Source organism: Giraffa tippelskirchi, chromosome X (assembly GCF_054371585.1).
Source record: "Giraffa tippelskirchi isolate mGirTip1 chromosome X, T2T-mGirTip1v1.2.pri, whole genome shotgun sequence".
Taxonomy (NCBI): domain Eukaryota; kingdom Metazoa; phylum Chordata; class Mammalia; order Artiodactyla; family Giraffidae; genus Giraffa; species Giraffa tippelskirchi.
In genome coordinates, this window is record NC_137289.1 from 147165842 (window position 1) to 147188367 (window position 22526).

Consider the following 22526-nt stretch of genomic DNA (forward strand, 5'->3'; position numbering starts at 1 on the left):
TCTCTGCTCATTTCCTTGGGATGAATTTGTTACAGAAACATTGTACACAGAGGATTCCAGAGGAGTTTTGGCTTCTATGTGAAATGTAGTCCTCACTGCTCGCTCACTGACACGATGTCTCATTTCTTACAGAAGTCCCATCTGAAGCTCTCCCCTATCTTAGCAGCTACCTTATCTAGTCCGTACCGCCATACTCCCGTGGACCATCTGTGATCCAAGACTCAACAGGAAGGGGGTGTTTCCCATGAACTAAGGGTATGTTTCCTAATGTGTTTCTTGTCGTTGGTCTGTCCCGACTCCGTCTCCCCAATGTGGGCACGACTGCTGCTAACGCCTGTGTGTATAGGTTGCCATCGCCTTAAGAAAAAATGTCATTAACTCCAGGTGAGATGGGGTAGGTACCATGTCTGGGGGACAAGAGAAAGGGATGAGGGGGCAATGCCTGAAGCAGGCACACAGGTCTTAAAAGTGCACTCTTAGGTCCTTGGAGTAAACATACTGCCCTCTGGCATAGGGCCGGGAGACACAGAGGAGAGCAGGTGAAGAGGGCATGCCACCGTCAGCAACAGAGAGGCCGCCATGGCGTCCGTGACCTAGCAACTGAGAATGCTGGAGATGCGCACACTGGGTGTGGAATGCGGTGACTGCGAGTCCCAGGAGAGGGCCTTGGCCTCCCGGGCCAGCCCCACTGACTATGGCGGCGAGAGCCCCTCTCCCCCTGGAGAAAGGAGCCTGCCACGCTGAGCAGAAGATGGTGGAGTGGGACTGGTTTTCCGTTGGCAGTTCTGTGCCTCTGAGCTCACTGTCCTCGATCCCAGACACTTCGGGAAGAGTCCGGTTAGTAGATGCTCTGGTTTTCTTGCTGTGTGCGTCTTGTGGTTAAACAGACACGGGTTATGGTGTCACTGTTTTTAAGCGTACAGCTCAGCGGCATTAAGGATATTCACAGTGTTGAGCAACTGTTACCACCATCCCTCTCCCCAGGCTACAGCTTTTGTCACCGTCGAGCACTACCTACCCCTTCCTGCCTCACCCAGCCCCTGGTAACCGCTCTTTTATTTTCTGTGTCTGTGAATTGGACTAGTCTGGGTCCTGCGAAAAGTGAAATCTTTCAGTATTTGTCTCTCCCTACCTGGCTTATTTCTCTCAGCATAATTAGTCTCCAAGGTTCATCCTTTATGTAACGTGTGTCCAAATTTCCTTCCATCCGAAGACTGAGAAATGCCCTGTTATATGGATCGACCACATGTTGTCTCCATGTTTGTTCCTCCATGGATGGAGAATCGGCCCCCACCCCCACCCCGCCACAGCTTAGCTATTGTGAATAATGCTGTTACAAACATGGGCGTACCAGTGTCTGTTTAAGTCCCTGCTTTTTCTGCAGGTGTGCATCTACCCAGAAGAGAAATTCCTGTATCACACGGTAAGTCTTTGTTCGTTTTGAGGAATCCCGGTACTGTTTCCCACAGCAGCCATACCAGTTCATAGTCCCACCAGCAAAACACAAAGGTTCTGGTTTCTCCACATCCTGGCCAATACTTGCTACTTTTGGTGTTTTTTGTTAGGAACCATCCTGTTGAGTGTGAAGTAGTATTTCATCAGGTGTGAGATGTCTTTAGCCAGGTCAAGTAAAAAGAAAACAGATGATTCTAACACAGATACTGAAGATAGAAAGATATCTGCTGTAGGTAACAACGTAACTAGAAGTAAACTTGTAAAACACAGTCCTTTGTTTGCCTCCTATTTAACTTTCCATTTTACAAACACTGATTAGGCAGCTTCTCTAGGCCAGGCTTGGGCTTTCAGGGCATTTCCTCTCTGCATTCTTTGTGCATTTGGTTCTAAAAGAAGAACGGTCCTCTAAGCCAGGGGTCCTCAACCTCTAGGATCTAATGCCTGATGATCAGAGGTAGAGCTGATATCATAATAACAGAAACAATACTGCACAGTAAATGCAATGCGTTTGAATGATCCCCCCCACCCCCCATGAAACCACGTCTGGTGCCACAAAGGTGGGGTACCACTGCTCTAAACATTTTCTAGGGGTGGAATGTTTTTCCATGTTATTAGATAGTCTTACACCTTCACAGCTGCAGAGGCTTATGGTGAATGAATCACCTTACTGCTCACTGGGTATGAGCGCATTTTTCTGCCAGAATTAATCCTCCATTGCTTCACGTTAATGAAGTATTTTTTTCTTTCAACAAATCAGGCTCATCTCTGTTGAACAGCCAGACATCATTAAAAGAGGCAATCTGAGGTCATAAACACAGTGAGGGAAAGAAGCCTATCACACAGGAATGCTTACTGCATGATTTCCCTGTTGAAAATCAGGCAGAATGTTTGGGGAGATGTATTCTGAGATGAGCAAATATAAGGACAGATAAGGAAGTGGTGATAATGTATGTCTTTCTTCGCTGAGTGTGGGTATGGGCCTGTTGATAATTCATTGAGCTCTCCACTTGGATTATTACGTGCTCTTTCCTATTAATGTCTATCTGATTCTTCACAATACAGGTAGCTTTCAAAACTCCTTAGCCCTTCTAACCCAGTTCAAAATGTCTCTTACTCACTGAGCATCTAGACTTCCAGTTCTAGTCTCATCCCTGATTACGTTACATATTCTGTTTTGTAATATGCTCTTAGTGTCTGATATATTGTGAGTATCTTCCTCCTCTGGTTGGTCACATTTTGTTTTAATGGCAACTAGAATGGCCATAATCAAAATGACTACATGTACCAACGTGTTGGAGAAGATAGAAAGTGCAGACTTCATACATGTCTGGTGCGGATATAAAATGGTACAGCCCTTTGGGAAAACAATTTAGAACTTTCTAAAAAGTGAAACATACATTTGCTGTGAAGTGAAGTGAAGTGAAGTCGCTCAGTCGTGTCTGACTCTTTGCGACCCCATGGACTGTAGCCTACCAGTCTCCTCCGTCCATGGGATTTTCCAGGCAAGAGTACTGGAGTGGGGTGCCATCGCCTTCTCCAGAGGATCTTCCCGACCCAGGGATCGAACCCAGGTCTTCCGCGTTGTAAGCAAGACGCTTTACCATCTAAGCCACCAGGGAAGTAAATCCCAGTCCTGGGTATCTACATGAGGAAAACGAGAACACACCCTCACCCCAGGTTTTGGATAGAAGGGTTTACAGCAGCTTTATTCATAATAGTCTAAACCCGGGGCCAATCCTGATGTCCAAACACTGAGGAGTGAGTCAACAATCTGTGGTGCATCCCTACACGTGAATACTACTCTGGGGGGTCAAAGCTGCCCAGTACTCACACAAGCTACAACATGGATGAACCTTGAACAGAGGCAGACACACGGTATATCACACCGCATACCAGTCCAGTTCTATTCCGAATGCTGGCACACAGCTCCCTTGTATGGAGCTAGCATCCATTATTTAACCAAGCTCTCTTGTTGGACTCGAACTCATTTCCCATTTGTCAATATTACAAATGTGGCTGTGTCGACCATCTTGGTGGTGAAAGCTTTTCAGCCAGTCTTCGTTATGTCCTTGAACAAATGCCTGGCAGTGGGACTGTGTATTTGAAGGTTTGTGCATTTGAAGGCTTTCAGGAAACGCTACCCGATGGCCCTTGGCAAAGTGTGCTGGGTCAGCACTCCCACCAGTGGAGCCTCTAGAGTCTCCATTCTCAAAGATAGCACTTCTTTCAAACACAGCACTTCCCTCTTACACATAGCGTCTTCCCTTCGACTATAACCATGGGGGGCTATTCCAGGTACAAGGGTCCCACTCTCATGATGCCCTGTATTCGTTTGCAGTTCCCGTGAGAATGAGGTCGCCCTGCCGTTGATCCCCAGTAACACCAAACGCCAACTGGTAGGGCTCTCTGTAGCCACCATCGGCTGGATCCTCTGCACCATGGCCATGGGCCTGGTGGAGTGGCGAGTGTGGCACATCAACGACACGTCGCTCTTCCCCCGGGACCTGGCCTCCGTGGGGATGTGGAGAGTCTGTGTATTCCAACACACCAACACCGTCAACAGAGCCACTGAGTGTCACCATTACCGCTACCTTGATTCTTACCTGCCTCGCGATATCTGCTTTGCGCAAAACCTCTTCCTGCTCGCCAGCTTTCTAGGGTTTGGGGGCAAAGTCTCCCTCACCTTTGCACTTCGGCGAGTGTACCTGAGACTTCCATGGAAGGACAACGCCCTCAATCCATTTGTTATTGCAGGACTTCTCAACACAGCGGCCAGTGCTTGTGTCACGATTGCCATCGTCTGGAATTACTACGTGGTGGTACACAAAGAGGGAATTTCCTTCCCACCATCTTTCAACATCTCCACCAAGCCAGATACGCAGCAGCTCGGTAGTGCCGTCCTTGTAGCATCTATCGCTGCTTGCATGATGTTTTTAGGTGGTTTGGTTTCCTTTTCTTACAATTCCCCCTTCGAGACCCGAATCCATCCTGCGCGTGCAGAAATCTATAATCCCTCACTGCAATGACTTTCCAAACCCCACATCCCCAGGAGTTTACATGGGAATATGACCAGGATGCTTTGTCAAATAGGTGCAAGGACTCTCAAGACCAGGACGAAAGTAGATTGGGGCAGAAAATGGCCGTTACCTTCTGCCTGAATTTGATTCATTGACTACTTGGTTGAATAAATTGCATGAAAAATCTTACCCAGCTGCCAGATGGTCTTATTGGATCTGCATTTTAAGTATTGTGAAATAAATAATACTCGAAACGTCACGTGTGGAAAAAAGCTTCTGAGATGATCAAATCTCCCTCCTAAACTTCTGCTAAAAACAACCAACGTTATGTCCTGTGACATCATAATTACATCTCTTTAGCATGTAAAATTCTCCAAGATGTTTCCAAGTAGAAACGTATAAGGAATCCCCCAACACCCACTTCCAGACTCAACACTTACCAAGATTCTGCCCTACTAGCTTTCTCTCTTTCTTCCTCTCTTTCAATCTCTTTTTCTTTTTCCAAAAGATTTTAAAGCAAATCCCAGACGTCGAGTCCCTTCATCCTTTCCCAATATTTGACACTCATCAATATTACTCCAGTATTACTAACAGACGGATGTTTCCTCGCATAACCATGTTTGTAAAAAACATTTAAGAATTATTTAATAGTATCAAATATTAGAAATTTTAAATGCCTCGAAAATAATTCTATACTCCCCCCCCCAAGGCACTCACACTGCCTCTTAGGTCTTAATCTAAAGCCCTCCCCCACTGTACGCCCTCTGCCCTTTAAGAAAATGATTTTGACTTGAAATAGGTCAATTATCTTCTCTGAAATGTGTGACCTGCCAAGGCTGAGATGTGGGGTCAGATTTTTGAGGGAGAATATTTCAAAAGTGGTGGATGACAGTAACTGCTGCTTGTATGGATGCTAAGATCCACGGGTGGATCACTAGGGGAAAGTATGCTCCTTTTTCTGTTTCATCTCGTTTCCATCTAACCGCGTCATCTCCTGATGGTCTGTGTTTCAATCAATTATTGCACTAAGGATTACAAGAGGTGAGTTTCAGGCATGAACAGTTTTACTGTATTTATTAGCTGGGATGCTAGAATTTTGTTGAGCATGTTTCATCTATTTTCATCAGTGATATCGACCTGTAGTTTTCCTTTCTTGTGGCATCTTTGTCTGGTATTGGTATCAGAGTGACGGTGGCCTCATAGAATGAGTTTGGCAATTTACCTTCCCCTGCAATTTTCTGGAAGAGTTTGACTAGGATAGGTGTTAGCTCTTCTCTCAATTTGTGGTAGAATTCACCTGTGAAGCCGTCTGGTCCTGGGCTTTTGTTTGTTGGAGAATTTGTGATTACCGTTTTGATTTCCATGCTTGTGATGGGTCTGTTAAGATTTTCTATTTCTTCCTGGTTCAGTTTTGGAAGGTTATACTTTTCTTAGTATTCGTCCGTTTCTTCCATGTTGTCCATTTTATTGTCGTATAGCTGCTGATAGTAGTCTCCTATGATCCTTTGTATGTCTGTGTTGTCTGCTGTGATTTCTCCATTTCAATTTCTGATTTAGTTCATTTGATTCTTCTCCCTTTTTTTCTTGATGAGTCTGGCTAATGATTTGTCTATTTTATTTATCTTCTCAAAGAACCAGCTTTTAGTTTTGCTGATTTTGGCTATGGTCTCCTTTGTTTCTTTTTCATTTATTTCTGCCCTAATTTTTATGATTTCTTTCCTTCTACTAACCCTGGGGTTCTTCATTTCTTCTTTTTTCAGTTGCTTTAGCTGCAGAGTTAGGTTATTTATTTGATGTTTCTCTTGTTTCTTGAGGTAAGCTTATATTGCTATGAACCTTCCCCATAGCACGGCTTTTACTGAATCCCACAGGTTTTGGGTTATCGTGTTTTCATTTTCATTTGTTTCTATGCATATTTTCATTTCTTTTTTGATTTCTTCTGTTATTTGTTGATTATTCAGAAGCGTGTTGCTTAGCCTCCATGTGTTTGTGTTTTTAATAGTTTTTTTTTTCCTCTGGTAGTTGACATCTAATCTTACTGCATTGTGATCAGAAAAGATGCTTGAAGTGATTTCGATGTTTTTGAATTTACCAAGGCTAGATTTATGGCCCAGGATGTGATCTATCCTGGAGAATATTCCGTGTGCCCTTGAGAAAAAGGTGAACGTCATTGTTTTGGGGTGAAGTTTCCTATAGATATCAATTAGGTCTAACTGGTCCACTGTATCATTTAAAGTTTGTGTTTCCTTGATAATTTTCTGTTTAGTTGACCTGTCCATAGGTGTGAGTGGGGTATTAAAGTCTCCCACTATTATTGTGTTATTGTTAATTTCCCCTTTCATACTTGTTATCATTTGACTTATGTATTCTGGTGCTCCTATGTTGGGTGCATATATATTTAAAACTGTTATATCTTCTTGGATTGATCCTTTGATCCTTATGAAGCCTCCTTCTTTGTCTCATTTCACGGCCTTTATTTTAAACTCTATTTTATCTGATATGAATATTGCTCCTCCTGCTTTCTTTTGGTCTTCATTTGCACGAAATACCTTTTTCCAGCCCTTCACTTTCAGTCTGTATGTGTCCCTTGTTTTGAGGTGGCTCCCTTGTAGACAGCGTATATAGGGGTCTGATTTTGTAACCATTTTACAATACTGGTGAACAGCATGGCAGCTCCTTTAAAAAGTAAAAATAGAATTACCATGTGACCCAGAAATCCCACTCCTGTGTGTATCCCTGGAGAAAACCTTAATTCCAAAAGATACGTCCACCCTAAAGTTCACTGCAGCACTATTTGTCATAGACAAGACATGCAACATTTTTTAATCATAGCAGAAATGGGAAAAAAACAACAAAACAAAAACTTAAAGCAAGCAGTCTATACAGGGGTTCAAATTACTAGGTATTTGTAAAAGTAGAGGCTTAAAGATGAGTGAACAAAGCAAGGATCACGTATCAGGACCAAGTCCTATGATAGCATTCGAACAGCGGAAAAAATGATTTATAATAAAAGAAGTAGCACACTGTCATCTTTTTTTTTTTTTTATCTCCCCATCCCAGGAACTCAGAATTCTGAGGCAATGGTCAGCTGAGATCATGGATGATTTTTTTCTTTCTTTGTATTTTTCCAACAGCTTTATGTTTTCTGTTATGAGCATGCATTAATTTTTAATCAACTTATGCAGTATTTTTTCAACATGTAAAGAAGACCTCTGCGTTTTATAAATTACACTCATAAGCATTCTTCTATTTCACCACGAGAGGGCAGCATAAGCACAGTATATATTTATTCAAACACACATACGAGAGAATGCATCTTAGAGTTTACGTCACATTCATAGTCATTCTTCTATTTCTCCACGAGAGGGCAGCAGAAGCACAGTAAATATTTATTCATGCCCACATATACTCGGGAGAGTCCCTTGGACTGCAAGGTGCTCAAACCAGTCAATCCTAAAGGAAATCGGTCCTGAATATTCATTGGAAAGACTGATGCTGAAGCTGAAACTCCAATCCTTTGGCCACCTGAGTGCGGAGAATTGACTCTTTAGAAGAGACTCTGGTGCTGGGCAAGATTGAAGGCAGGAAGACAAGGGGACGACAGAGGATGAGATGGCTGGATGGCATTACCCACTCTACGAATATGAGTTTGAGCAGGCTCCAGGAGTTGGTGATGGACAGGCTCGCAAAGAGTAAGACTCGACTGAGGAACTGAACTGAGCTGACTGACATATACATAGAAAATTCTAATACAGTGTCAAAAGGGACACACTATGCCAACAGTGGTGTACTACACGTTTTCATAATACATCCAGAAAATAACCACAGATGAATACCTCTATGTATCGTTAAAAGGATACAAGAATCTGTACAACTACAACAATGCAGCCATTTGAGTCAACGTGCACGGACTGAGAGATGATCATATTAAGCTAAGTGAGTCAGACAGAGAAAGACAAACATGAAATGATATCACCTAAATAGTGGAATCCAAGATATGACACAAATGAACATCTGTATGAAACAGAAGCACACTCACAGACGTAGAGACAGACTTGTGGCTTCAGAGGCAGAGACAATTGGAGGAGCGATGGAGTAAGAGATTGGGGTTAAGAGATATAAACTTCAGTATATGAAATTGATGGGCAAGTTCCTACTGTAGAGCACACAGAACTATATTCAGTATCCTACGATCAATCGTAATGGAAAAGAATACATATGGGACTTCCTGGTGGTCCAGTGGTTAACTCCTCCACTGTTGGTGGGAATGTAAGTTGGTGCAGCCACTATGGAAAACAGTATGGAGGTTCCTCAGAAAAGTAAAACTAGAATTATCGTATGATCCAGAAATTCCATTCCTGGGCATAAACCCAGACAAAACTGTAACCTCCAAAGATACATGCACCCCGATATTCAGAGCAGCACTATTCACAGGAGCCAAAACAGAAACGCATCCTAAATGTCCACTGACAGATGAATGGATAGAGAGAAGTGGTACATATATAGAACAGAAGAGTACTCAGCCATAAAAACTGAAATGATGCCTTGTGCAGCAACATGGATGGACTGAGAGAATGTCAAACAAAGTGAAATAAGTCAGACAGAGAAAGACAAATAGCAGATGATACCACTTATATGTGGAATCTAAGTATGACACAAATGAACATATCTATGAAACAGAGACAGACTCATGGAAACAGCAAACAGACCTACGGTTTCCAAGAAGGAGGGGGGTGGGGAGGGAGGAGTAGGAGGGTGGGGTTAGCAGATGCAAACTATTCCATATGAGATGTATAAACAACAAGGTCCTACTGTAGAGCACAGGGAAGTATATTCAGAGTCCTATGATAAGCCATATTGGAAGAGAATAGAAAAAAGAATATATATGGGACTTCCCTGGTGGTCCAGTGGTTAAGACTCCACACTTCCACTGCAGGGGGTATGGGTTTAATCCCTGGCCAGGGAACTAATCCCACATACCCTGCAGCATATTAGAAAACAATAAGATTAAAGAAAAAATATATATATATGTACATATATATACACACACACGCAATGTATATACACAAATATATGTATATAACTGAATCCCTTTGCTGTAAAGCAGAAATTAACACAGTATTGTATACTTCAGTAAAAAAAAATTAACATGACTGGGATAAAAAGATTAGTATATTTCATTGTAAATTTTATATCCAAAGAAAAGTACTGTAAACAAATACAGCTGACCACTTCATGGCAGGCTTGCTGAAATACTTATGGAGGTGCATACTGATGTCTGAAATTTATCACCAAATACACCAAGGAATAAGATGGATTGATGGATGGATAGTGCGATGGACAAATGGATAGACACATGAGAAAGGAAGTATGTAAAATAGTTACAGTAGAAGCTAGGTGGGAAGTCTTTGTGTATGAGCTAGAAAACATGTTCAACCTCGTTGAATGTTTGGAAATTTTTACAATAAAGTGTTGGGGAAAGTACAGAGCAAAGAGCAATGAAAACCACAAGCACACGAAGTACAATTTCAACTTTACAAATATGAACTGTAAAAAGATGCAGAGGAGAGAGGCTAAAATATTGTGTGCTCACAGTCCCTCAGTCATGTCTGTTTCCTTTGCAACCACAAAGACTGTAGCCCACCAGGCTCCTCTGTCCGTGGGATACTCCAGGCTAGAACACTGGACTGGGTTACCATTTCCTTCTCCAGGGGATCTTCCCGACCCAGGGATCTAACTCCTGTCTCCTGCATTGGCAGGCAGGCTCTTTGCCACTGAGCCACTAAGGAAGCTCCAGAGTATGAACTGTAGTGAAATAAAACATGGCTTTTATTTACTTTCTCATACTCCATGCACTGACCAAGTTCTTTTCCCAATATCCACAGACTACATTTTCCATAATAAAAGTAGCATCACCTTCCCTCTGACCCAAGGGAGACAGACCTGCCAAGCAGCAGCATCACCCTGCTTGTGATCTTGTTCCCCACCTTGTGATCTTGGCTTTGAGCACCTGCTGGGGCTCCCAGATTCCTGCAATCACAGCTCTAGAGACGTGTCCCCATTGGCTTCACAGAGCTGACCAAGCCTATGGCTGACTCATCTGTTTGGACTCCCAGATGCAGCCCCATCTGTCCTGGCTTCATCTTTGCCCATCATGGTGCAACCCCTCCCCACTTCTTTTTTTTTTTTTCCTCTTTATATGTATACATATTTGAGGGAAAGTAAAAAGCTTATTGAAACGTACATGTGGAAAGGCACACAGGTCAACACAGAGAGAACTGCCCCCACTTCTTTCAACCACACCTTCTAGCTTCCTGGAGTTTTTCTCCATATTTACATTTCTTATTTGAAGTGATCTTTGTTCAGAAGTCAAAAATGGGAAATTTACAAAATTTTCTACGCAGTAATGCAAAATTCTTACATGGCAAAAACACACAGGTCAAAAGTGACAAAATGATAATTAAGAAATATTTGGAGACACCTGACAAAGGGTTCATTTACCTAATTTATTCATAGTTCAAATTCAAAACTTAAAGAAAAGATGAAAAGCCCAGTAGAAGACAAAGATGAAGTATGTATAGGGAACAAAGAAGCACAAATTACCCAGCAAAAGGGAAAAGAGACACAAATTTCAAAAAACAGGGAAAATGTTGAACCTAACTTGTAATGAAAGAAATGCAAACCAAAACAATCATGGAAAATGATTTTTTACCATGCAAATTGCCAAAACTGCAAAGAGAAAGTTGAAATATACCGAATTTTTCCTCCAAATTGAGGATGAGGGATTGGAAAATGAGTGCTCATGGATTGCTGTGAAAGCATAAATCATGCAACTTTCTGAAGAACAATTTGACAATATCCAGTAAACTTATGGCGACCCACTCCAGTACTCTTGCCCGGAAAATCCCATGGACGGAGGAGCCTGGTAGGCTGCAGTCCATGGGGTCGCTAAGAGTCGGACACAACTGAGCGACTTCACTTTCACTTTTCCTTTCATGCATTGGAGAAGGAAATGGCAACCCACTCCAGTGTTCTTGCCTGGAGAATCCCAGGGACGGGGGAGCCTGGTGGGCTGCCGTCTGTGGGGTCGCACAGAGTCGGACACGACTGAAGCGACTTAGTAGCAGCAGCAGCAGTAAACTTATAAATGTATGGAGCCATTTAGCAAGACACTGTTTTGAATTTATATTGCAGAAATATTTATGCAATTTCGCCAAGATTATATATATGATACTCAGTGCAATATGTTTTTTTCCCATCATCCTAGAAAATCTCTTTGGGCCCTTTCCCTACACTGCCCTTCCCCCAGCAACACCTGTTCTCAGTTCTGTCAGAATAGATTAGTTCTGCCTCATCTAGGACTTCCTATAGATGGAGCCTACAGCATGTACGTGTACAGTGGCTTTACAATGGTGTGTTACTTTCTGCTGTACAGCAAAGTAAATCGGCTGTGTGTGTGTGTATATATGTATATGTATGTTTACACATACACCCACTTTTTTGAATTTCCTTCCCATTTAGGTCACCACAGAGCATTGAGGACGGTTCCCTGTGCTACACAGATGGTTCTCATTACTTATCAAGGCACTATTCTCCAAAATATATAAACAGCTCATGTATCACAGTGTCAAAAGAAAAATCAATTAAAAAAACGGGCAGATCTAAACAGACATTTCTCTAAAGAAGACATACAGATGAGCAACAAGCACATGAAAAGGAGCTCAACATCACTAATTATTAGAGAAACGCAAATCAAAACGACAATGAGGTATCACTTCACACCAGTCCGAATAGCCATGATCAAAAATTCTATAAACAGTAATTCCTGGCGAAGGTGTGGAGAAACGGGAGCCCTCTCGCACTGTCGGGGGACATGTACATTGGTACAGCCACTATGGTGAACAGTACGGCAGCTCCTTCGAAAACTAAAAAGAGAATTGCCATATGACCCAGCAATCTCACCCCTGGGTATATTCCTGGAGAAAACCTTAGTTCCAAAAGACACATGCACCCCAATGTTCATTGCAGCACTATTTTCCACAGCCAAGACATGCAACAGTTTTTAATCACACCAAAAACGGAAAAAAACCCAAAACGAAGCAAATACAAAAAAATCCTTGAAGCAAACAGTCTCTAAACAGGGGGGTCAAATCACTTGCTTTGTGTAAAAGTAGAGGCTTAAAGATAAGTAAACAAAGCAAGAACCAAATACCAAAATCAAGTTCTATGCTAGCATTCTAACAACAGAAAAGATGATTTAACACTAAAAGTACTAGCACACCCTCATCGTTTTATCTCCCAGTCCCAGGAAGTAAGAATTCTGAGCCAAAGGTACAGTGAGATCATGGGTGATTTTTTTCTTTCTATTTTTCAGGCAAATTTATGTTTTCTGTTATGAGCATGTATTAATTTTTAATTGAGTTATACAGTATCTTTTTCAACATGTAAAGAATATATCTGCGTATTATAAATTACCTTCATCAGCATTCTTTTCTTTCCCCACGAGAGGGCAGCAAAAGCACAGTAAATATTCATACACACATGTACATATGAGAGAACACATCTGGATTTTATAAATTACTTTCATAAGCATTCTTCTGTTTTTCCACAAGACGGCAGCATAAGCACAATAAATATTTATTCATACCAACATATACTCTGGAGATTCCCTTGGACTGCAAGGAGATGCAACCAGTCAATCCTAAAGGAAATCTGTCCTGAATATTCCTGAATACCCCACTTCCAAGGGCAGAGAAGCCCCAGCAAGACTGTACAGTTCAGTTGAGTCACTCAGTCTTCTCTGACTCTTTGCATGAACCGCAGCACGCCAGGCCTCCCTGTCCATCACCAACACCCGGAGTTTACCCAAATTCATGTCCATTGAGTCAGTGATGCCATCCAACCATCTCGTCCTCTGTCGTCCCCTTCTCCTCCTTCCCTCAATCTTTCCCAGAATCAGGGTCTTTTCAAATGAGTCAGCTCTTCGCATCAGATGGCCAAAGGATTGGAGTTTCAGCTTCAACATCAGTCCTTCCAATGAACACTCAGGACTGATCTCCTTTAGGATGGACTGGTTGGATCTCCCTGCAGTCCAAGGGACTCTCAAGAGTCTTCTCCAAAACCACAGTTCAAAAGCATCCATTCTTCGGCGCTCAGCTTTCTTTATAGTCCGACTCTCACATCCATACATGACTACTGGAAAAACCATAGCCTTGACTAGACGGACCTTTGATGACAAAGTAATGTCTCTGCTTTTAAATATGCCATTTAGGTTGGTCATAACTTTCCTTCCAAGGAGTAAGTGTCTTTTAATTTCATAGCTGCAATCACCACCTGCAGTGATTCTGAAGCCCTAAAAAATAAAGTCAGCCACTGTTTCCACTGTTTCCCCATCTATTTGCCATGAAGTGATGGGTCTGGATGCCATGATCTTAGTTTTCTGAATGTTGAGCTTTAAGCCAACTTTTTCACTCTCCTCTTTCACTTTCATCAAGAGGCTCTTTAGTTCTTCTTCGCTTTCTGCCATAAGGGTGGTGTCATCTGCATATCTGAGGTTATCGATATTTCTCCCGGCAATCTTGCTTCCAGCTTGTGCTTTATTCAGCCTGGCATTTTGCGTGACGCACTCTGCATATAAGTTAAATGAGCAGGGTGACAATATACAGCCTTGACGTACTCCTTTTCCTATTTGGAACCAGTCTGTTGTTCCATGTCCAGTTCTAACTGTCGCTTCCTGACCTGCATGCAGGTTTCTCAAGAGGCAGGTCAGGTAGTCTGGTATTCCCATCTCTTGAAGAATTTTCCACAGTTTATTGTGATCCACACAGTCAAAGGCTTTGGCAGAGTCAATAAAGCAGAAATAGATGTTTTTCTGGAACTCTCTTGCTGTTTCGATGATCCAGGGAATGTTGGTAATTTGATCTCTGGTTCCTCTGCCTTTTCGAAATGCAGCTTGAACATCTGGAGGTTCACGGTTCACGTATTGCTGAAGCCTGGCTTGGAGAATTTTGAGCATTACTTTACTAGCTTGTGAGATGAGTGCAATTGTGTGGTAGTTTGAGCATTCTTTGGCACTGCCTTTCTTTGGGATCGGAATGAAAACTGACCTTTTCCAGTCCTGTAGCCACTGCTGAGTTTTCCAGATCTGCTGGCATATTGAGTGCAGCACTTTCACAGCTTCATCTTTTAGGACTTGAAATAGCTCAACTGGAATTCCATCACCTCCACTAGCTTTGTTCGTAGTGATGCTTCCTAAGGCCCACTTGATTTCACATTCCAGGATGTCTGGCTCTAGGTGAGTGATTGCACCATCGTGGTTATCTGGGTCGTGAAGATCTTTTTTGTACAGTTCTTCTGTGTAGGACGGGCGGAATCACATTTAGAATCAAACTCCCTACCCGCCAGAGACTCTCAGAGGGATCAAACAAACCTTGTGCGCATCATGACCCAGAGACCCCACAGAGGCTGAGACACAACTGTGTTTGAGTGTCTACTGCTGAGGTAAGGGTCAGCAGTGGACTGCTGCGGGAAAGGGACTCTGGCTGCAGCAGACCTGAGTATGGCATAAGCCCTCTTGGAGGAGGTCACCATTAACCTCACCATAGAGCTGCCAGAACTTACATAAGATTGGGAAACAGACTCTTGGAGGGCACAAACAGAACCTGTGGGCACCAGGACCCAGGAGAAAGGAGCAGTGACCCCACAAGAGACTGACCTGACTTGCCCGTGCGTGTTCAGGAGTCTCTGGTGGAGGCATGGGTCAGCGGTTGCCTGGTGCAGGGTTGGGGGCACTGAGTTTAGCTGTGAGTGCATGGGACCTTTTGAAGTAGGTTGCCTTTTTCTCATTACCTCCACCATAGTTTGGCCTCAGGTCAAATAACAGGGAGGGAACACAGCCCCACCCCTCAACAGAAAATTGGATTAAAGATTTACTGATCATGGCTCCACCCATCAGAACAAGCCCCTTTCCCCCTCAGTCAGTCTCTCCCATCAGGAAGCTTCCACAAGCCTCTTATCCTTCTCCATGAGAGGGCAGGCAGACTGAAAACCACAATCACAGAAAACTAGCCAATCTGATCACACGGACCACAGCCTTGTCTAACTCAACGAAACTATGAGCCATGCCATGCAGGGCTGCCCAAGACGGACGGGTCATGGTGGAGAGGTCTGACAGAATGTGGTCCACTGGAGAAGGGAATGGCAAACCACTTCAGTATTCTCGCCTGGAAAACCCCATGAACAGTATGAAAAGGCCAAACGATAGGACACGGAAACTCCCCAGGTCGGTAGGTGCCCAATATGCTACTGGAGATCAGTGGAGAAATAACTCCAGAAAGAATGAAGAGATGGAGCCAAAACAAAAACAACACCCAGCTGTGGATGTGACTGGTGATGGAAGTCAAGTCTGATGCCGTAAAGAGCAATACTGCATAGGAACCTGGAATGTTAGGTCCACGAATCAAGGCAAACTGGAAGTGGTCAAACAGGAGATGACAAGAGTGAACGTTGACATTCTAGGGATCAGCGAGCTAAGATGGACTGGAATGGGTGAATTTGAATCAGATGACCATTATATCTACTACTGTGGGTAAGAATCCTTTAGAAGAAATGGAGTAGCCATCATAGTCATCGAAAGAGTCTGACATGCAGTACTTGGATGCAGTCTCAAAAATGACAGAATGATCTCTGTTCGTTTCCAAGGCAAACCATTCAATACCACGGTAATCCAAGTCTATGCCCTGACCAGTAACACTGAAGAAGCTGAAGCTGAATGGTTCTATGAAGGCCTAGAAGACCTTCTAGAACTAACACCCAAAAAAGATGTCCTTTTCATTATAGGGGACTGGAATGCAAAAGTAGGAAGTCAAGAAATACCTGGAGTAACAGGCAAATTTGGCCTTGGAATACAGAATGAAGCAGAGCAAAGACTAATATAGTTTTGCCAAGAGAACACACTCGTCATAGCAAACACCCTTTTGCAACAACACAAGAGAAGACGCTACACGTGGACATCACCAGATGGTCAACACCGAAATCAGATTGATTCTATTCTTTGCAGCCAAAGATGGAGAAGCTCTATACAGTCAGCAGAAACAAGACCGGGAGCAGACTGTGGCTCAGATCATGAACTGCTTATTGCCAACTTCAGACTGAAATGGAAGAAAGTGGGGAAAACCACTAGACCATTCAGATGTGACCTAAATCAAATCCCTTACGATTATACAGTGGAAGTGAGAAATAGATTCAAGGGATTAGATCTGATAGACAGAGTGCCTGAAGAACTATGGATGGAGGTTTGTGACATTGTATAGGAGGCAGGGATCAAGACCTTCCCCAAGAAAGAGAACTGCAAAAAGGCAAAATGGTTGTCTGAGGAGGCCTTATAAACAGCTGTGAAAAGACGAGAAGTGAAAGGCGATGGAGAAAAGGAAAGATACACACATTTGAATGCAGAATTCCAAAGAATAGCAAGGGGAGAAAAGAAAGCCTTCCTCAGTGATCAATGCAAAGAAATAGAGGAAAACACTAGAATGGGAAAGACTAGAGATCTCTTCAAGAAAAAAAGTAGAGATACCAAGGGACCATTTCATGCAAAGATGGGCACAATAAAGAACAGAAATGGTATGCACCTAACAGAAGTAGAAGATATTAATCGTGGCCTTTTTGATTTCTCAGTAGTGATATCGTGATGCAGTTTAACTTTTCGTACCACTGATAATAAAGCAAATGAGGCACATTTCCAGAGGCGTTTTTCTTCATTGAATTCCATTTACCTGTTGATGTTTCCTTCCTGATCATGTGGTTTGTTCTTGTTTTTATTCCGGTGTGCCATCCCTGGCCATTTTGTAAGGGTAGCTATCATTTAGAGCCCTGCAGCCTTGTGAATAGTCAGTGTCCATCAGCCCAAGGTTTAATGTTCCTGTTCCCAAAAGCGGCTACAAGGTGGCAGCATTTCTTTGGGGTCTCCTGCTCTTACTATGATAACTGCATCTTTAGAGGTATAAGCCACTTCTGCTTGCAGATGAGAGTAGAATGAGCTAGGGGAAGCCCACGGAAAGCTTGTGTCTCCTTCATTCTCTGTTTTATTGTAGTTCATGTTTCATGTTTGATGAAGCTGATGTACAGACTTGCCTTTGTTTTAGCTGTACCGATTCTTGCTCCCTTACACCGAAACACAGAGGCATTCAGCAGTGGTTATTTCCTCCGACCTGCTCTCAGAAAACGTGTAGTACCTCACGCTTGCTGTGTCAGTCCCTATGGATTATGTACTCGACAGGCATTTGTGGGAATCTGTGAATTTCAGCCTTCCAATGAAAGCCTTCCCCTCACCCATCCCATTTGCTAAGCATCGGTGTGTCCCCAGCACTGGGTGTCAATTTCACTTGGATGGAGATAAATGCAGAGATCATCACACTGAGTGAAGGAGGGTCGAATCAAGAAACATCCTGGGAAGCAACGGAGAGGTGCAGTTACCATTAGAGGAGAACCCGAAGAAATGCTGCCGCCTTGTGGCCACGTTCAGGAACAGCAACCTTAAACCTTGGGCTGATGAGCAGACTATTCACAAGGCGGCCAGGCTCTAAACGACACCTACACTTACAAAATGGCCAGGGATGGCACACCGGAATAAAAACAAGAACAAACCACACGATCAGGAAGGAAACATCAACAGGTAAATACTGAGTCAATGCTTTGAAAGAAGCCTCTGGAATTGTGCCTCAATTGCTCTATTATCAGTGATACGAAACATTAAACTGCAATGCGATATCACTACTGAGAAACCAAAAAGGTCACTATCCAAAACTCTGCAGACAAGAAAGAGTAGAGCAAAATTAGTAAAGGGGACCCCTGGATGCCACTGGTGGGAGGTAAGCCATCGGAGCCTTTATGAGCATGACTGTCAAAGGGCCTTGGAATCACAAAATGAGACAGATGATGTCATGTGGCGGTTCCACTCTCAGAGTACCTGCGAAACAGACAGATTGTGGAAAACACACGCCAGCACCCCCAGCCCCACAAACATGCACTGCAGCAGCATTCACAAGGCCCAAGAGATGAAAGGAAAGAGAATCGCTGGGTGCAGATGAGAAGAGACAGAAATGTGACAGAGATACACAAAAAAATATGACGGCAACATTATGGAAATGCAAAAATTGCCATTTTCAGGGATACGCAGAAATCTAGAGGGAATCAGAATAATTAAAGAAGGGCTGATTAAACAGGTATCACATCATATACCTTCCAGAGGGGATTAAAAAACATATTGATGGCAATGAGTACCCCAAAAAAGGGAAATGGACTTACACTCCTGGAAAGAAAATCACGGTTAGCAAAGGGTGTCAGTGAGAGGCCGAAAGGTGAAGGCTGGAATAAACATACCAACAAATACTTATGCAATTCATAATCCACATGGACCTCCTATATCAACAGTCATGTGCTCAACAGGTTCTAAAAACATAGCTGTGACAGTAACCACAGCTAATCACCTCCAGGTATCTGTGGAAGGGAAGGAGAAACTATTCCCCTGCAACAACTACAAAGGTGTCAAAAGTCTTAAATAAGATACAAAGTTTCACTTAAAGAAAAACCTCAAAGCCTCAAGAGACAAAAGCTTTTGGTGACTTCCTGTGTCTCATTTTACTCTCACTTACAAGCAGGCCTGGAATAACCACCCAGGCTGCTGTTACCATAGCAACAAGAGAAGGAAAAGCACATGACAATTTGTACCTAGGGTGAATTCTAACAGATACAAACGTCTAAGCTGCGAGGACATTATCACCTACGCCTGAGCATGGAAAAAGGCCACTGTCAAAAGCTGGACATGGCATCAGTGGCAGAGTATCGTTAGTACAGTGGACGCTTTAGGGTACTGGTGGGATGGACTTGGTAAGAGCCACTATGAGCATGACTGGAAAAGTGCACTCCCATGAGAGAAAACTAAATCAATAAATAAAGAAGTAGAGACAGTATGATAAATCAGATCCTCTCCTGGAATACTTCAGAAACGCACAGATTTCGAACACCACAGACCCCAAACCGGGTCCTGCCGCACCATTCAGAACATCGAAGAGATGAAAGTAAAGAAAGCACACAGGGACGGAGAGATGAATGGATCAAGCAATGTGATACAGGGTCACAATGGACTATGACTCAGGCATTGAAACAAGGAAAGAACATCATTCTCAGAGGTACAGATAAGTGTGGTGATAATCAGAGTCAGCAAAGAAGGGCAGATGAGAGCTGTGTCGTAATATTTTGCTTTCAAACGGGACAGACAATATTGCTGGCAGTGAGCACCCCGACCGAGGTAAAGTGGGCACCCAGGGATGGGAACTCCATGATGCTCAGCAAAGGGGATGGGTGAGAGGACGGCTGAAATTCACGGATTCCCACAAATACCTGTCAAATACATAATCCACAGGGACCAAATTAGCAAGAGTGATGTACCACACACCTTCAGAGAGCAGGTCAGAGGAAATAAACACTGCTGAATGCCTCTGTGTATGGGTGTAAGGGAGCAACAATCAGTACAGCCACAACAAAGGCAACTCTGTACATCAGCTTCATCAAACATGAAATATGCACTGCAATAAAGCCGAGAAGGACGGAGACACAAGCTTTCGGTGGGGGGAGGGGGGCTTCCTCTACACTCATCTTGCTCTCATTTACGAGCAGAAATTGCGCGTGCCTCTAAAGATGCAGTTACCATAGTAACAAGAGCCGAACACGAAGAAATGCTGCCACCTTGTGACCGCTTTTGGGAACAGCAACCTTCAAGCTTGCCCTGTGGGACACGGACTACTCACAAGGTGGCTGGGCTCTAAATGATAGGTATCCTCACAAAATGGCCAGGGGTGGCACACCGAAATAAAAACAAGAACAAACCACACGATCAGGAAGGTAACTTCAACAGTTAATACAAGTCAATGCTATGAAAGAAGCCTCTGGAAATGTGCTTCATTTGCTCTATTATCAGTGATACAAAACATTAAACTGCAACGCCATATCACTACTGAGAAACCGAAAAGGCCACTATCCAAAAGTCTGCAGACAAGAAAAAGCAGAGTGATGTCAGTAAAGGGGACCCTTATGTGCCAGCGGTGGGAGGTAAGCAGCCAGAGCCTTCATGGGCATGACTGTCAAAGGGCCTTGGAATCACAAAATGAGACAGATGATGTCATGGGGCAGTTCCACTCCCAGAGGATTTGAGAAACCAACCGATCGTGGAAAACACACGCCAACACCCCCACCCCCACAAACATGCACTGCAGCAGCATTCACAAGGCCCAAGAGATGAAAGGAAAGAGTTGGGTGAAGAAGAAAAGAGACAGAAATGTGACAGACGTTCACAACAAAATATGACTCCGACATTAGGAAAATGCAAAAAAAAAATGTCATTTTCAGGGATACACAGAAGTCTAGAGCAGATCACAGGAAGTAAAGAAGGGCAGATTAAAGAGATATCACATCATATACCTTCCGGAGGGGATTAAAAAATATTGATGGTGATGAGTACCCAAACAAAAGTGAAATTGACTGACACTCCTGCTAAGGAAATTACGGTTAGCAAAGGGTATTGTTGGGTCAGTGGCTGAAAGGTGAAGGCTGGAATAAACTGATACCCTCACATTCCTATGCAATTCATAATCCACATGGACCTCCTGTATCAAGAGACATGTGCTCAACAGATTCCAAAAACATAGCTGTGACAATAACTGCAGCTGAACACCTCCAGGTATCTGTGGAAGGGAACGAGAAACTGTTTCCCTGCAACAACTAAAGTGGTGTCAATAGTCTTAAACTAAAAATAAAGTTTCACTTAAAGAAAAACCCCAAAGCCTCAAGAGACAAAAGCTTTTGGTGACTTCCTGTGTCTCATTTTACTCTCACTTACAAGCAGGCCTGGAATAACCACCCAGGCTGCTGTTACCATAGCAACAAGAGAAGGAAAAGCACATGACAATTTGTACCTAGGGTGAATTCTAACAGATACAAACGTCTAAGCTGCGAGGACATTATCACCTATGCCTGAGCATGGAAAAAGGCCACTGTCAAAAGCTGGACATGGCATCAGTGGCAGAGTATCGTTAGTACAGTGGACGCTTTAGGGTACTGGTGGGATGGACTTGGTAAGAGCCACTATGAGCATGACTGGAAAAGTGCACTCCCATGAGAGAAAACTAAATCAATAAATAAAGAAGTAGAGACAGTATGATAAATCAGATCCTCTCCTGGAATACTTCAGAAACGCACAGATTTCGAACACCACAGACCCCAAACCGGGTCCTGCCGCACCATTCAGAACATCGAAGAGATGAAAGTAAAGAAAGCACACAGGGACGGAGAGATGAATGGATCAAGCAATGTGATACAGGGTCACAATGGACTATGACTCAGGCATTGAAACAAGGAAAGAACATCATTCTCAGAGGTACAGATAAGTGTGGTGATAATCAGAGTCGGCGAAGAAGGGCAGATGAGAGCTGTGTCGTAATATTTTGCTTTCAAACGGGACAGACAATATTGCTGGCAGTGAGCACCCCGACCGAGGTAAAGTGGGCACCCAGGGATGGGAACTCCATGATGCTCAGCAAAGGGGATGGGTGAGAGGACGGCTGAAATTCACGCATTCCCACAAATACCTGTGAAATACATAATCCACAGGGACCAAATTAGCAAGAGTGATGTACCACACACCTTCAGAGAGCAGGTCAGAGGAAATAAACACTGCTGAATGCCTCTGTGTATGGGTGTAAGGGAGCAACAATCAGTACAGCCACAACAAAGGCAACTCTGTACATCAGCTTCGTCAAACATGAAATATGCACTGCAATAAAGCCGAGAAGGATGGAGACACAAGCTTTCGGGGGGGTGGGGGAGGGGGGCTTCCTCTACACTCATCCTGCTCTCATTTACGAGCAGAAATTGCGCGTGCCTCTAAAGATGCAGTTACCATAGTAACAAGAGCCGAACACGAAGAAATGCTGCCACCTTGTGACCCCTTTTGGGAACAGCAACCTTCAAGCTTGCCCTGACGGACACGGACTACTCACA

The 22526-nt window shown here is 43.4% G+C and overlaps 1 protein-coding gene across 2 annotated transcripts; it reads left to right on the top strand.

Annotated features, from left to right (window-relative positions):
• Positions 1-621: 621 nt before the first annotated feature.
• Positions 622-4661, top strand: LOC145535265 (claudin-34-like). 2 transcript variants are annotated; one of them, XM_081563628.1, is made up of 3 exons: positions 622-837; positions 1385-1423; positions 3794-4661. In XM_081563628.1, exons 1-3 carry the CDS (start codon positions 695-697, stop codon positions 4479-4481), a joined length of 870 nt encoding a protein of 289 aa, XP_081419754.1. In that variant the 5' UTR covers positions 622-694; the 3' UTR covers positions 4482-4661. The 2 variants fall into 2 exon arrangements, with proteins under 2 accessions (XP_081419754.1, XP_081419755.1); XM_081563629.1 differs by lacking the exon at positions 1385-1423.
• Positions 4662-22526: the final 17865 nt, after the last annotated feature.

Excerpts from the sequence above, each read along its gene's own strand:
- LOC145535265 (XM_081563628.1), top strand. The coding sequence starts at position 695 with ATGGCGGCGAGAGCCCCTCTCCCCCTGGAGAAAGGAGCCTGCCACGCT. Across the intron at positions 838-1,384 it reads GACACTTCGGGAAGAGTCCG|GTGTGCATCTACCCAGAAGA; the intron begins GTTAGTAGATGC and ends CTTTTTCTGCAG. Across the intron at positions 1,424-3,793 it reads AGAAATTCCTGTATCACACG|TTCCCGTGAGAATGAGGTCG; the intron begins GTAAGTCTTTGT and ends ATTCGTTTGCAG.